This window comes from Ailuropoda melanoleuca, chromosome 6 (assembly GCF_002007445.2).
Source record: "Ailuropoda melanoleuca isolate Jingjing chromosome 6, ASM200744v2, whole genome shotgun sequence".
Classification (NCBI taxonomy): Eukaryota; Metazoa; Chordata; class Mammalia; order Carnivora; family Ursidae; genus Ailuropoda; species Ailuropoda melanoleuca.
Window position 1 is genome coordinate 105943269 of NC_048223.1, and position 14677 is coordinate 105957945.

General features: G+C 40.9%; 1 protein-coding gene across 1 annotated transcript in view; it reads left to right on the forward strand.

Annotated features, from left to right (window-relative positions):
• The window catches only part of SORCS3 (sortilin related VPS10 domain containing receptor 3), a 606047-nt gene that overhangs the window by 470101 nt on the left and 121269 nt on the right, over positions 1-14677 (forward strand). The window contains exon 7 of the mRNA XM_034663620.1: positions 2838-2956. Within this exon, the coding sequence (XP_034519511.1) occupies positions 2838-2956 (119 nt within the window). The remainder of the gene's footprint in view (positions 1-2837; positions 2957-14677) is intronic.

Here is a 14677-nt window from a genome sequence, read left to right on the forward strand (position 1 = left end):
GTATAACACCCAGTGCACCATGCAATATGTGCCCTCCTTACTACCCATCACCAGCCTATCCCATTCCCCCACCCCCCTCCCCTCTGAAGCCCTCAGTTTGTTTCTCAGAGCTGTCCATTTTTTTAAAGATGTTATTTATTTATTTGAGAGAGACACAGAGAGAGAAAGCGCACATGACCCAGGAGGGAGCAGAGGGAGAGGGAGAAGCCAACTCTGCACGGAGCTCGATGCAGGGCTTGACCCAAAACCCTGAGATCATGAACTGAGCCTAAATCAAAAGTCAGATGCTTAACCAACTGAGCCACTCAGGTGCCCCTTGCTGTCCATTTTTTTTTTTTTTAATCAGGCAACTTCACATTTAAAAAATAAGGACAGTTAGATTTGTAAAACATAGACCTTATTCTTGCGTGTCAGTGATGAACAGACATAGAGGAGTCACGTGTTGGCCATTTTACTGCAGTCTGCAGTGCAGTCCCTGACACCAAGGCCATGATCCAGCTGCCATTTGTTATATCCATCCAGCTCATTTTACCCCTACACATGAATTGTCTGGCTCCTTAGGCATTTGATTTTATTAGGCTTCTTGTAAAAAGCCTTCCATCCTATAGGAAGACATTTGGGTTGGGCTTTGTCCCAGGGCCCTCAGAATGGATTGGAAGCCAGGAGAGATGAGCTCAGGTTTAGGTTTTAGAGAGGGCTTCGGCTCCTTGCCTTGGGCCTGTCCAGTGTCCAGTCCATCACGCACGTGCAGGCTAGTCGTGAGAGAGATGCCACAGGCCACACGGCTGAGAAGGCCTCGTCCCAGGCAAGCGGCCGGGCTTATGGAGAGAAGGGGACAGACTCTGGAAGCACTTCAGGGGCAGAATTGTCCGGGCTAGGAAACAACTGGATTATATGGCACGTGGAGGGAAGAAAAGTGAAGAGGCTTATGCTCGTGGGCAGATGATACAACCACTGACAGAGAGAAGGAAGTGGATGTTTGACACATTCCGAGTAAGAAAACCAACAAAAATAGACTGTGTTCAGCTCTGGATGCTCAGGAAGTCGGAATATAGCACATAATGCGTTCATTTCTTACCCAAATGTGTTTCTTTGTTAAATTAGCATCACGTGTATAAGTAAACGTGTGTAATAGCTCAGCCCCTCCGAGTCAGCAGGCGCTGCTGTCCCGCTCACTGCTGTATTCCTAGCACCCGAACAACCCCAGTACCTTGTGTGTGCGCGAGAAAGACGCAGTGAAGCCTCCAGTAAACTAGTTAATTTAAGATACACCAGGATAATTTAAAGTAATGGTGGTTTAAACTCAACTGTTACAAATTTTTACTTAGTTAAGCCTTTGCCTTTCCCTCTGCTGTGCGCAAGCTACCTCCCCTGTAGCCCGTGACGTCTTCGCACACCTGGGCGCACATTCCAAGGAACGATGGCATGTGATGCATATAGTAATGAATGTGGTTTTTAGGTGGTAACAAAGACTTCTGTGCTTTTAATACTAAAATGGTTCCTAACTTTTCATTTTGGCCACTTTATTTTTAAATACTGTTCAATTAATACCATTTTAAAAGCCAATGTACTACACACAGGTTTCTTCACAGAGACTTNTACTACACACAGGTTTCTTCACAGAGACTTACCTGTATTTTTTCCTTAAGGAGCAAATAACTGAGTAGATTGTCTTTCATGGATGATCCTGTGGTCAGAATAAGAATGCATTTTATACTCAAAGATTTTTCCCATTCAGCTACAGCTTCAGCCATCATGTTCCTGGGTTGGTTGAGGGGCTGTTCACCTGCTGAGATCTTCAGAAGATTTGACAAGTAATCATACAAGTTTTAAGATTTTATACAAGTAATAGGTGAATAGATTCTTATCGTAAAAATAATAAAGCTGTATGTAATATAAAAAAGGTCCCACTTCAACATTACCTCCTCAAGCCCATTCTTTTCCTCCACAAGTCATCATAGTTAATTTTTAATGGGTTCCTTTAGAACTTTTTTCTATGCACAGGAGCACCTGGATGGCTCACTTGGTTAAGCATCTGACTCTTGATTTCAGCTTAGATCATGATCTTGGGGTTGTGGAATTGAGCCCCAAGTTGGGCCCCGTGCTCAGTGTGGTGTCTGCTTGAGATTCTCTCCCTCTCTCTCTGCCCTTCCCCCTGCTCTCTGTCTCTCAAATAAATAAATAAAATCTTTAAAAAAAAACCTTTTTTCTATGCACTATGGCACAAACCTATACAGGACAAAGTTTTTGGGACTTGAATTGTATCATGCTATCATATTGGCAAAGACTTTGTCAAAGGTTATTTGAAAAGGAACAGGGACCTTAGAGAAATCAGCATGTAAATGTGTCTCTATCTACTTAATTCTTTTAATTGCAGCTAGCCCTCTGTAATATGTGCACATTGGTTTATTGAAATGTTCAGGGACATTTAGCCTGTTTCTGATTTTTCACTGCCGTGAACAATGCCACAATGAGCATCTTTGCCCTTGACTCTTTGGGAAAATATATGAGTATTTGTCTACAAGACATCGCTTGCATTAGAAATGCTGGTGTAAGGTATGTGCATTTAAAATTCTGATAGATATTTCCAATTTGTTCTTCCAAAAAGCTACACCAGTTTACTCTTTTGCCAGTAGGATGTAAGATTAACTCTTTCCCTACTCTCTTGCCACATCTAGATACTGCCATTTTTAAATTATTACAACTTTTGTGAACGTGAGTGGAATCTTGTTGTTTTAAACTGCATCATTGATTTCCCATGAGGTTGAGCCTTGGGTGCTGATGAGAGAGCTTTGTCACCATTTCCCCTGTGTCTAAATGTCACTCTCCCATTTCAGATGCTCACTACCTCACCTGCAGGATCCAGGAATGTGCTGAGACCACTCGCAGTGGGCCTTTTGCCCGCTCCATTGACATCAGTTCCCTGGTTGTTCAGGATGAATATATCTTCATTCAGGTGAGTCCAGAAAATGAAGTCAGTGGTAGAGAGGGGATGCTCAGGTGATGTCAGGAAAATGAGGGCAGCTTTCCTGCAGTTGTGAAGATGTGGAGCTGGGGTGCGGTCCCTCCTTTGCTTCTCTGGCGACCCGTTCTCTGGGGGATCCAAGACTTTTGGTGAAAGGTGAAGGTGTTATGGGTCAGTATCATGTACAGGGCTCTTTTTGTGACCCGCTGAATCCTCACTTGGGTTCCTGTTTTATTATACCAAAAAGGGTCTGGAATGACTTGGACTTGGTCTAGGGTTTGGAGGTTACTTAAAGCCACATCTCCCATGGGATCTGACTTTAAGTAGTTTATCAACGCTCCTTTCCATTTCTGTCCAAAGTGACCTGTCTAACTTGGGAATGAGAATCCCCAAGAAATGAAGCATCTCTAAGATTTTCTTTCTAGAACGATCTAGAACTCACTGAATTTTGCCCTCCCTTTCCAGTGCTGACTACTCCCTGATATGTTCCAAGTCCAAAATCCTACTCTCCCAAAAACTCTGAGTCACAGAGAAAGCTAGGTGTGATTCACATTCGTAGACAGGCAAGGGCAGCTTTGTGTTGGGCGTTGAGTTTCACGGCAAGGAGATGCAAAGAAGAGCAAAAATGAGAAAAAACAAAAGATGATGCTCCACTGAGTGTGTGTGTGTGTGTGTGTGTGTGTGTGTGTGTGTGTGTGATTGAACTTGATCTTTGACAACAGCCTTGATTTCCCCCATTCTGCCTTTCCACCCTTCTGCTGTCTGTTCATTTGCATACTGTTTCCTATAGGAAACTTAACCTTTGGAATCTCCTGGAGTTTGCTCAGATCTAAGCACCTGATTGACTTTTTCTGCCCCACTCCTGGTCTCTTAGTCCAGCTCAGCTCCACTGCCCCTGAGCTGGGGATGCCTCTCTTCCTCTGAACCCTTGCAGCTCTTCGTGTCTGCTAGTCCTCTAGCACATGGGCTATTAGGAATTGTTACTTATATCTTGGTGGATTTGTCTTCTTTCTAAATTTATTTTATACCCTCTGAGGATAGGGACAATATTTTATACCCACATTTTACTCCTCATCCTTGACCGTAACAAGAAGCCATTACAAAGCCAGGGAGCTCAGTGACTGCTTGTTGTACTGATAGATTGTAGATGGAGGAGAGACTTCTTTTTAAAAATTAGTTGTGTAGACATTGGAGGGCTTGTAAAATACAGGAAAAGTAGCCAGCCACTCAAAAACCAGCTTGAAAAAGGGAGGGAAAGAGAGGTCTTTGTGGCTCAAGAAAACTCCTGTTTCTTAGTTCGAGTAAAAGCCAGAATCTCAGATTTTTTTCCCCCCTAAATTTTGGCAGGTCATTGGCACTATCGTTTCCTTAATCACGAGTATGTATTGAAAATATGCAATGCAAAATAAACAGTATTGGGCATATCTCTTGGTTTTCTCTAGGTTTAGTCCTTGGCCTGCTTCCCTCTGCACCTAGTACTCACTGTCTGGGAGATCCTATGGTCTTAAGTATCATCTCCATCTCCTGATGACTCTCAATTCAGGGAGTTGTGACCTCTTCCCTGTACTCTAGATCTTAATGTCGAATAGTCAGCCTGGTATCTAAACTTGGATGTTGCACAGCTAAAGTAAAATCAACATGCCCTCCTTGAGCCTGACACANGCACAGCTAAAGTAAAATCAACATGTCCTCCTTTGAGCCTGACACACTGGTGGCAATACCCTCTACCAGGTCACTCAAGGTAGAAAACTAGAAGTCTGTCTGTGTTGCCAAATTCAGTGAATCCAGGCTCCTGCTCTTATCACCCTTAGCTATTTCTCAAATGTTTCCTTTCATTCAATTTCCGTTGCCATGGTCCCAGTTTGAGGCTTTATAATTTCTTTATCTCTATTTAATTTTTTCAAGCTAGAAGCACAGAGATGATTTATGAATTTACCAATCTGATTGCCCTTTCCTTAATGCTGATACTCCCTATAATGATGAACATGGCAGAATCGTTTCTGGGAAACATGACTTAGAATTTAAAATGTTTGGCTTTTTTAAAATTCATTTTTCCTTTTATTGCATAAAGTTTTCTGTAACTCTGCTGGCAGATGTCCAGGTTTTTTTTCTAACTAATCTAAAATATTTTTTATTATTATTAGACTAGAAGCTGGTAGAAGTTTTTTCTTTCATAAGCATCAATTTTTATTTTGTTTGAAAGAGATATAAGTTCCCATTAGTCAAAAAAGTTTTATTGATTGTCTGCTACATTTCAGGCCCTTGTTCTAGGAGCTGGGGTTAAGACAGTGAACATAATAGAGTTCCTGCCCAAGTGATGTTTATATTCTAGTGGGAGACAGGGAAAAACATGTGTATAGATAGAGATAGAGATAGAGATGTAGATATATAGATATGAAAGCCTGTAAAGAGTAGTGGTTGAGATCCTGTAGTTTGAATTCCGATGGCCAACAATTATTCTGACCTCTGTAGGCTACACTTTAGCTGGGTGACCTTGAGCTGTGCTTCCTTCATTTGATTCATCTGTAAAAAGAGGGTAATTACAGTACTCACTTCATGGGTTGCTGGGCAGATTCTATTTGTTAATTACATCTATAAAGTGCCAAAACAATGCTATGTACATGTTGCTCTCTTTCTATCTATCTTGTGCTATCATCTATTTATCTATTTACAAAATATATCAGGTAATGATAATGTTCTGGCTGAAAATTCATAAGGAATGTGAATTTTAGGTATCTAGGTAGGTATTGTTGTTCTATTTAGGATGACCTGAAAATGCCTTATTAGGGGAGTGGTGAACCAGGAGTGGGTGGCAGAAGTCAGCAGTCAGAGGGGGACGTAGAGCCAGGTTGTGTTGGGCCCTGTACTTTCTTGAGCCCCACGTGAGGATGCGGGGTGAACAGGTAGAGATTTGAGACTGGCTTTAGGAGCAGAGGTGGTGGGGAGGCCAGGGCTGAGGTTATAAGTTGGAAGGATGTCAGCATATTGATGTTATTTTTGAATTGCAAAATTGAAGTCACCAAGGGAGTAAGTACAGACAGAAAAGAGAAACAATGCAAGCACACTAGGGCACAGGGCACTCTAATATTAAGGAGATGAGAAGGAAGGAGTAACAAGACCTTGTCACAGAGTTTAGAGATAGCTACAGGAAGACCTAGGGTACTAGATCTCACAGGGCCTCAAAGGCTGTTTTAAGATTTTTTTTGTAAACCAGGAGAGAGGTGGGAAGCATGGAATAACAATGCCCCAAATAATGCAAAAGGCCGATACTCTTGAGAAAAAACATGGAATTTCATCAACCACCAAATAAACACAGATAAAATGCTATTATTTACAACTATCGATTGGCTAAGTTTAAAATAAAGTAAAAGCGTGTCAGTGGGTTACACAGGAACACCTGCGCATATGACAGGTACAGATGTGTGTCATTCGGGTAACAGCAGCTAATGAGTCCTTTCCTTGTCATAGGTGAAATTTGCCTTTTGCATTGATCAGTATGGTAGATATGTCTTAGTTCTGACAGTGTACGCTTAGTATTTAGTTAAAATTGCTTCTTTAAAAAAAAAAACTCATTGTGTGATGTTTTCCTTGCTTTCCTAATGCTGTGTTTCTTTGATAATTTTGAATATTTGTTCTAGCTACTTAACTTTATGAATATAACAGTGAATCTTCTATTTTTGGATAATATCTATTGATTTCCACTTGTGAGCGATGATACAATTAATGGATTTCCATGCATTTCTCTTTCCTCCCCTCTCTCTTAAATTCTTCCCCCGGTTTTGGATAGTCATATTATCTCTTTGTTTGCTTTTCTATTTTAAAGTACAGTTCTTTTAGATTTAAATATTTCATGAAGCATGGCTGGACAAAGGTAAAAAAAAATAGCCTGTGTTTATGACCTGTATCCAACTCCAGTTTTGTTAATTAAATTATTAAGAGCATTTGCATTCTTCTGTGAACCATCACATCATTCCTGCATTTATTTTGATTTTAGTTTTACAGGTAAATCTAGGCCCTTTACTACAATTTTGCTATTTGTTTCTTGATTGTCTGCAGTTTGTCCTTTAATAAAGTTTCCAAGAAAGGTGAGTTCTTGAATGTTGAAAATATGTTTGTCTCTCCGTTTAGGCTATAAAATGTGTGTGTCGTTTGCTTTCCGTAAGAACTTTGCTCCATTAACTTATTGAATCTTATACTGTGTCAGGCCAGTCTGATATTTTCCCTTTCAGGTCTCCTAATATTTTTTTTTGCCCTTGATACCTAAAACTCCTTTTAAAAATATATATATTTGAATACTATTTATTTTGTTAGTATATGTTTTGCAGTTGGCCATACTGTGCCAATTCCTTTTCCTGAAATGTAAGTCTCGTTCACTTGGTTCAGTTTCCCCTTCCTTTTTAATTTCTCAGAAGTTTCTGAATACAATACATATTGTATTTCAGTTTCATTATTTTGGTTCTCATCCTCCAGGACACCTAGGATGTATACAAGAGACAGGAAAAGCAAAGGAAAGTCATAATTTTCCCCCCTTCTAATCAGTTTTAACTCCCCAAGCAAAGTGATATTAAAGTCTTACCCACATTGTCCATGAGTGAGTAGTTAACAGTGTTCAGGCCTCTTGTTGCATTTTTTGCTGTTATTGTTGAACTTCTTCCTGAACTTTGCTAGCTTATATTTTATGACTTTTTGTTGTCTCAATATATCTACCCTTAGCTCTTGTATTTCTACTTTGAATTCTTCTCATACAGAGGTGATCTCCTCATCATACAGATTATTCTTACTCATAGCAGTATGGTCATAATTTTCATTTGCTTCATGGAAACAGTTTTTATTCTGTGTCTCCTATTTATTTTTTTCTGTCCCTTTCCCTCTCTTGTTTTGTTATATTATTTTATAATTCCTGTGTTGTTTTCTTTTATCTTTTAACCATTATTTATTTTTTTCATGACATGAGCTTTTCCTGGACAGACTATTTGAGGAGGTTCCTCTTGGTGATGGACTAGAGCTGTGTTTTAGCTTAACAAGAATCTTCCTTCTCAGTGAGGTTCCCTATAACTCAAGATAGTTTGTCTGTGAATGGGTTCTTCACATAAAGTAAAACTGCCTCGCTGCTTCTTTATCCAGCCACACCTCTCCACCTTCTTGTCACCACTCAGTTCCCAGAATAAAGCCACTGCCAATTCCTCGGCCACAGTCCCTTGGTTCCAAATAATAGATCGTTAGTTTTGTTCCTTGGGAAATGTCATCTTTAGAGAATGCTATTTCTCTGGCTTGATCCAAGCTTTGTAGCTGTAGGCATTTTTGCCCTCGTGCCTGTCTGTACCCTGTTTGTTCTTCACTGAATTTGGCTTCCTTTCCATATATATTGTGTTTCAGGGTTATGTTTTCATTGAGTATACAGTTTGTACTTTTATTTCTTGTTTTTCTTGTTGCTCCAGGGTGATTTATTAGAGGAAAAAGGAAGCACCATTATTACTTGGCTTTTTAAAACCATTTATAAACCTTTATCATGTATTTTCTGAAATGTCATAATAGCTTGCTAACTGATTTTCTTGTTCCTAGACCTGCAATCCCCACCCCCAAGCCATTCGCAGGACTACTTCCAAAGTAATTTATTTAAAACAATAATCAATGTTCCTGCCTTCAGCAGCTGCTCATCACCTATAGGTTAAAATCTAATTTCCTTAACATTGCCTACAAGGTCCTCCATGATCTGGATCCTGCATACTCCATCAGCCTCATGGGAATTCCTTAGCCACTATGGCTCCCTGTGTACCTTCCTTGTTATATTTCACCCTTCCATAAACAATAAATCTGTTCAGGGTCCATACACACACCATGTCATTTGTTGCTTAACATGCCTTTCTTGCATGAAAAACCTGCTTGGAATGTCCCTTTACTAGACAAACTCATACTTAGGTTCAACTTAGGCATTGCTGTCTGTAGAAAGTCTTCCCTGACATCCTCAAACAGGGTTCTACAAAGCTTCTTTGCTGACTACTTACCCATGTGTATTATGTCTCCCCAGCCAGGTCTGTAAACTTTAAGAGGAACAGGACTATGTCTTATCCATCATTGTTTCTCATGCACTTAGCATAACGATTGGTACTCAATAAATGTTTGTTGAACTGAACTGAACTGAGAAGATAAGACAGCATCCTTATTCACAGGGAATGCAGTTAATTATCTTTTTAAAGCAAGGGAATCTTGTTTCTCCAACTAACAATATAAGACAACTTAGGGTAATTGGCAATTGTTCGCTGCATAAGAAATGACCATATGTAGAATGTCTCTGCATTTTTATAAAACTGCTGTCCAACAATTATCCATTATGTTATTCAGTATCCTTTTTATATTCATTCATTTGAATATATTAAAATACAATCAGCCCAGTGGGGAACACAGACAGCTAAACAATTATAATGTAGCGTGATGAGAGCTGTATTAGTGCAAAGCACATGTTGCTCCTGGAGTAAGCAGGAAGAGCTTCGAGTGGAGGGTTAGTACAAGCTTCCCGGCAAGGTAGACTAGGAGTACCAGTTAGGTCGGTGAAGGAAAAAGAGCATTCCAGGCAGAAGGGAGGCAGGCATAAAGTTAAGAAAGTGAGAGAACATAATACACCAGGACTTTTATCCAAGGACAGGTATAGTTGTGGGAGGGAATGAAGTGGCAGGAAAATCAAGCAGAAGTTTGTCCTGGTGAGGTGAACCTTTTCTATTTCCTTTCATTAAATCTGGGTAATTTCGTGTTTCCCTCTCTCCGGTGCTAAGAAGCTCAGAACTAATTTTGTGTCTTTTGTAGCAGCTTCTCCATGTTAAGCTGTGTGGTATTATTCTTCCTTTCTCCTCCTGGCCATTTGTGATCACATGGCTGCTTTCTTTTACCTATTTATGTTTTGTTGTTGATAATTGCTTTTCTTTTTAATTATTGGAAGCCATCTCAGAGAAATTTCTGAAATCAGTGTGAGTTTTTAATCTTTTTTAGAGGGTCCGAGTTTTGAAAATTGAAATGGGGATCAGGAAAGGCTTTATGGGGAAGGTCAGATTTGTACTGCAACGCTTAACGTCTATCTCAGAAGCAAGGAAAAGGCAGGGATTCCTCATTCTGTTCATTGAAATAAAGCTGCCTCAGAAGGCTTTTGTGAGGGCAGAAAATCCTCAGACCAGTAGTAGCTTCTCCTCCAGGGTTTAAACCCACAGATTTCTATCTGTGCAAGGAAGGCATCAGGGCATCAGGATAACTGGTATCTACCTCCCCTGCCAGCAGTTTACTAAAGGATGATCTCAAGAGCAGAAGCTGTAATGTGTCGAGGCTCAGGTCCGGTCCACCCCTCATGGGCGACATCTCCTGGGAGCACCACTAAGACACTGATGACTGTGTTTTCTGAAGGATGCTCGCTGTCGCTCCAGAGTTTGGTTTTTAAGGGGGATCCTTGTAGAGCCACATTATTTTCTTCTTTGTTTACAGTCTGAGCAGCTGCATAATAGCTAGGTGGGCATAAAGGGCTCTGGTGGCTTTGGTTTTTCATAATTTTAAGGGATTTATCTGCTTGAATTTTCTAGTTTTGTAGAGTATTGATATGCCTTATTTTGTTTTAGTGCCATCAGAGACCTACAACTGAGGAAAAATCTTACAGAAAAGGATGCCAGTCAATCCCGTCACTCTTTCTGGCCTTTTTTTTTTTGCCAAATGTGTTTTTTGGCAGTTTTTACATTGAGTGTTAGGGAGTTTGTCTCAGAAGTTATAGAAAAATGGAAGAAGGTCTCTGGCCCTCTTAACCCCTCCTTAAATAGTGTCACTCAGCTTTTGTTTGCTCTGTATGTCAGGGTTCTTAATACTTTTTCATTTGACAAAAGCAATCTGCTGCTAAGACATGTTTGAGAACCACTGACTTTTTGTAGCACCGTTGGCTCCATAGGTCAAAGGTCAGATGTTTTTGTCTGTGGACAACGGAGCCACTAGGGATTCAAGTGACACACAGTCCCATTTCCTTTCTCTGCAGGTGAATAAATACTACATATGTGTGTAAGACATACTTATTTAGCCATGAGTGAGTCCTATACAAATGTATATGTATTCGAGAGTAAAGCTTAAATAACCAAAAACCCAGGTAACCTCTTCATAATAAACTTCCCATGACATTCATTTTACATAAAAAAAAAAATTCACCCTTAAAAAATTTTGCCCTTCTAAAGGAAAGCTCCTCATGCCCAGTTATTTCTTTTTTCTAAACGTGGTTCGTTTTGATTCTGTATCTTATGTGTGGTTGAAGGGTCCATGTGGTACTCACATGGCCCCCTCAGTTTAGGAGAGACCCAGAGTTTCTGCCTCACCTTTTATTGTTCTGTTGACAAAGAGGTAAAGGTAGTCATCTTGATGGTTTTGCTTGAGGGGACCTAGTGTTTGATCTCCTGCTTTCAGCTCAGCTGAAGATGTACAGAACACTGTGAAATTTGTTAATCTGTCAATGCCTTTTCTGTGCAGGGGGCCCCAGGGCCTGGGGTTTCATTGTGAAATCAAAAGGAGCTAATCCTTCCCAGAAGAGCCCTTGTTTTAATGGGAAAGTGTCTGCCTGAAATGTCTCCGTTCCACATGGATAAAAGAGAAATCGGCTTTCCTCTGTAGGGACAGGGGCATAGAGATAAGTTGGTTTCTGTGTTCTGAGCCAAGAAGGTTGAAAATCCTGCCTTTTCTCCTTATGGAGTAGCTTTTCTAGTGATTATCCTGGAGAGTAGGTGGTTCAGCAGTCATAGCAGTAAAATCCCTTCAGCGATAGGATTCATACCCTGGCTATTAGGGAGTGTGATGAAGAAATAAGAACAGAGCCCTAATAAGCCATCTTAAGAGAATTGTGTGTCTTCACTGAACTACATGGAGCCTGGCCTCATCTCTTCTTCATGGCACAGGAAGTGGCCTTCAATGTAATAAAGATTCATTCACTCATTGAACAGAGTTTCCTTGTGAGTGCAATTGCATTAAAAGAAAAAACCGGTCTGATACAGATATCTAAAACATAAGGAAAAACCCAACAGATCCATAATTAAGATAGAAACAAAATACTCCAGAGGCGTGGAGAAAGCAGAAAATTCAAAGGGAAGGCCATCCCAATTCTGCCAAATCCTTCTCAACATCCACAACCAGACCAGTATCAGCGTGTAGGTCCGCACTTTCAACTCCTCGTCATGTTGGGTAGATGTAGTCCAAAGAGAAGGCCCCTCTGTAGCAAGGAATTCTGTGGGCAGAGCGATGGCATGCAGAAGAGGGGTCCTAGGATAATTCCAGTACTACAGTGAAGCCAGTCAGTAATTGGGATACAAGTTGCTGTTGTTCAGAGTTGAAAGGTGTTCTAGAAGTATTAGCAATTAATAAGTACTAGTAGCTAGTTAACAGATATTTCTCGAGGTCCTAGAAGCATGCTAGGAGCCATGGAGCATGGCAGGGCTAGAAGACGTTGTCTCTGCTGTCACGCAGTTTATGATTCAAGCAGCTGGTGGTCTGATGTGGGGCAGAGGACCCTGAATTTACTCACTTGGGGTTATAGTCAGGGTTCTGCCACCTACCAGCTGGGGAGCACCGGGCAGCTCACTTGGACTTTGAGAATGCTCATTTCCTCATCTCTTTAGAATGGAAGGACGCCCCTTGCCCTGCCTGAATTGAAAGGTTTTTTTTTTTTTTAAGATTTTATTTTATTTATTTGACAGAGAGAGAGACAGCCAGCGAGAGAGACAACACAAGCAGGGGGAGTGGGGGAGGAAGAAACAGTCTCCCAGTGGAGCAGGGAGCCCGATGTGGGGCTCGATGTGGGGCTCGATGTGGGGCTCGATGTGGGGCTCGATCCCAGGACCCTGGGACCATGCCCTGAGCCGAAGGCAGTCGCTTAACAACTGAGCCACCCAGGCGCCCCTGGATTGAAAGGTTTTTGTGAGGATCAAGGGAGATAACAATGGCTTTGAGAGGCTCTGAAACCTGCAGAGCCCTATCAATGCAAGAATCAGGAGATTAATCTACATGCAAAATCAGCCTCCTTCCTTTTGTGTATGCACATTCTCTTTTAAGAGTTTTTATAAGCCAGTCATGGAAAAGATTTCTAAATCTTTTCTCCAAATTCATTTTGTAATTATTCATGGATTCAGCTCATGTATCAACATATGTGCATGATAAAATCTTCCCACATACCTTCCATAGCACTAGTTATCGAAGAAGCCAACTTCTCATGATATACACGTAACTGTAGATATTCGGGGGTTTAATTCTCTTTCAAAACTCTTGAGGACCTTCTTGTAGCATGTTGGTCCCCAGTTCCCCTGGGGTTTGACAGTTTAAGTTCCTGCTTTAGGCACCAATGTGGGAGGTGGCAAACCCTCTATGGCATGGCTACTGTATCCCTAATAGTTATCTTTCTGACAGAAAAAATGCCCTGAGGCAGAAATTAATAGAGTGTAATTATTCAAAGAAAAACTATTTGGCAATATTTTAAATGATGTTAATTTGGCCTTAATGGGAGAGATTTGAATGTTAAATAAATAGCAATTTCATCATTAGGGACACATTTACAACACAGGAGTTTAAAGGAAAATGAAAGAGTTGCAGAGACAGTCTTCAAAAGAAATTCAATAAAGACATCTTCAGGTGAATATTCTTGAAGTGCTTTCAGAATCTTAAGTGAGGTGTTTTCAACAGCCAGCACTAATGGAAGTTCTTTAAATAGCATGTTGCTGGGATATGTCTCCCATATAGGCCATGATTTTAGTGGCTGGATGTAAAAGTTGCCGCTAGTATTTGAAATACGTCCATGAATAAGCACAAACTAGCGAACTGATTGGGAAGTCACGATGTTTAGTGGGTCTTTGTGTTGAAGAGGTCCCACCTCAGGTCCTTCTGGCTCATGTTTCTCAGCAGCTAGCTGTGCGCAGAGGTGACCTAGCTTCACCTTGCCTCTGCTGCACTGTGAACCTCCCGCTTCCTGTGCTGGGATGATTCCTCCCCAAATGGGTTGCTCGTGAGAGACTCCTTAGCCATCCTGGTGGAAATACAAACCTTGAAACACAGAGGTATCAAGATCCTCTGGGCCAGTTAGACCGACAGGAGTTGGGAGCCAGTGCGTAAGTACTCCTCTCTTCCTGTCGGGAGCGCAAGACTGTGTCTCATTCTCTGTGGATATTCATAGGGTCCCCAGCAGGATTGAGCCCCAAGTACTCATAGTAATAACCAGTTCGGTAACACTCCCTGGGATGGCTTTTCCTCCCTCCTTGTTTCCTGCTTTCTAATTCCACCACTTCTCTTCTTTAAGATCACATCTCAAACACAAACAAACCCATATCTCAAACACAAACAAACAAATAAACCAAGCAGTCTCCCACTGAAAACAAAACAAAACAAACTGCATGACAGCCCTTGTCTCAGGCTCTACATTTCCAGGCAGAAGGAACCCAACTCAAAGAAACTAAAACACTCTCAAATTTATTGAGCCCTTACTATGTATTCAGTATTGTGAATAGATTGAACTATCCAAGAAAAGTAGAAAGAATAATCTTCATGCCCATATAAAATTTCTTAATCCAAACACCCGATCTCATCCCTTCTAACTTCTCAGGGACCTGGCTTTACCTATTATCCTTCTTCCCCTGTATCTTTACCATATTCATTCCTATTTCAGACTTCCCATCAGTATTGAAATATTTTAAAATATCTACTCTCCTTAAATTAAAAAAA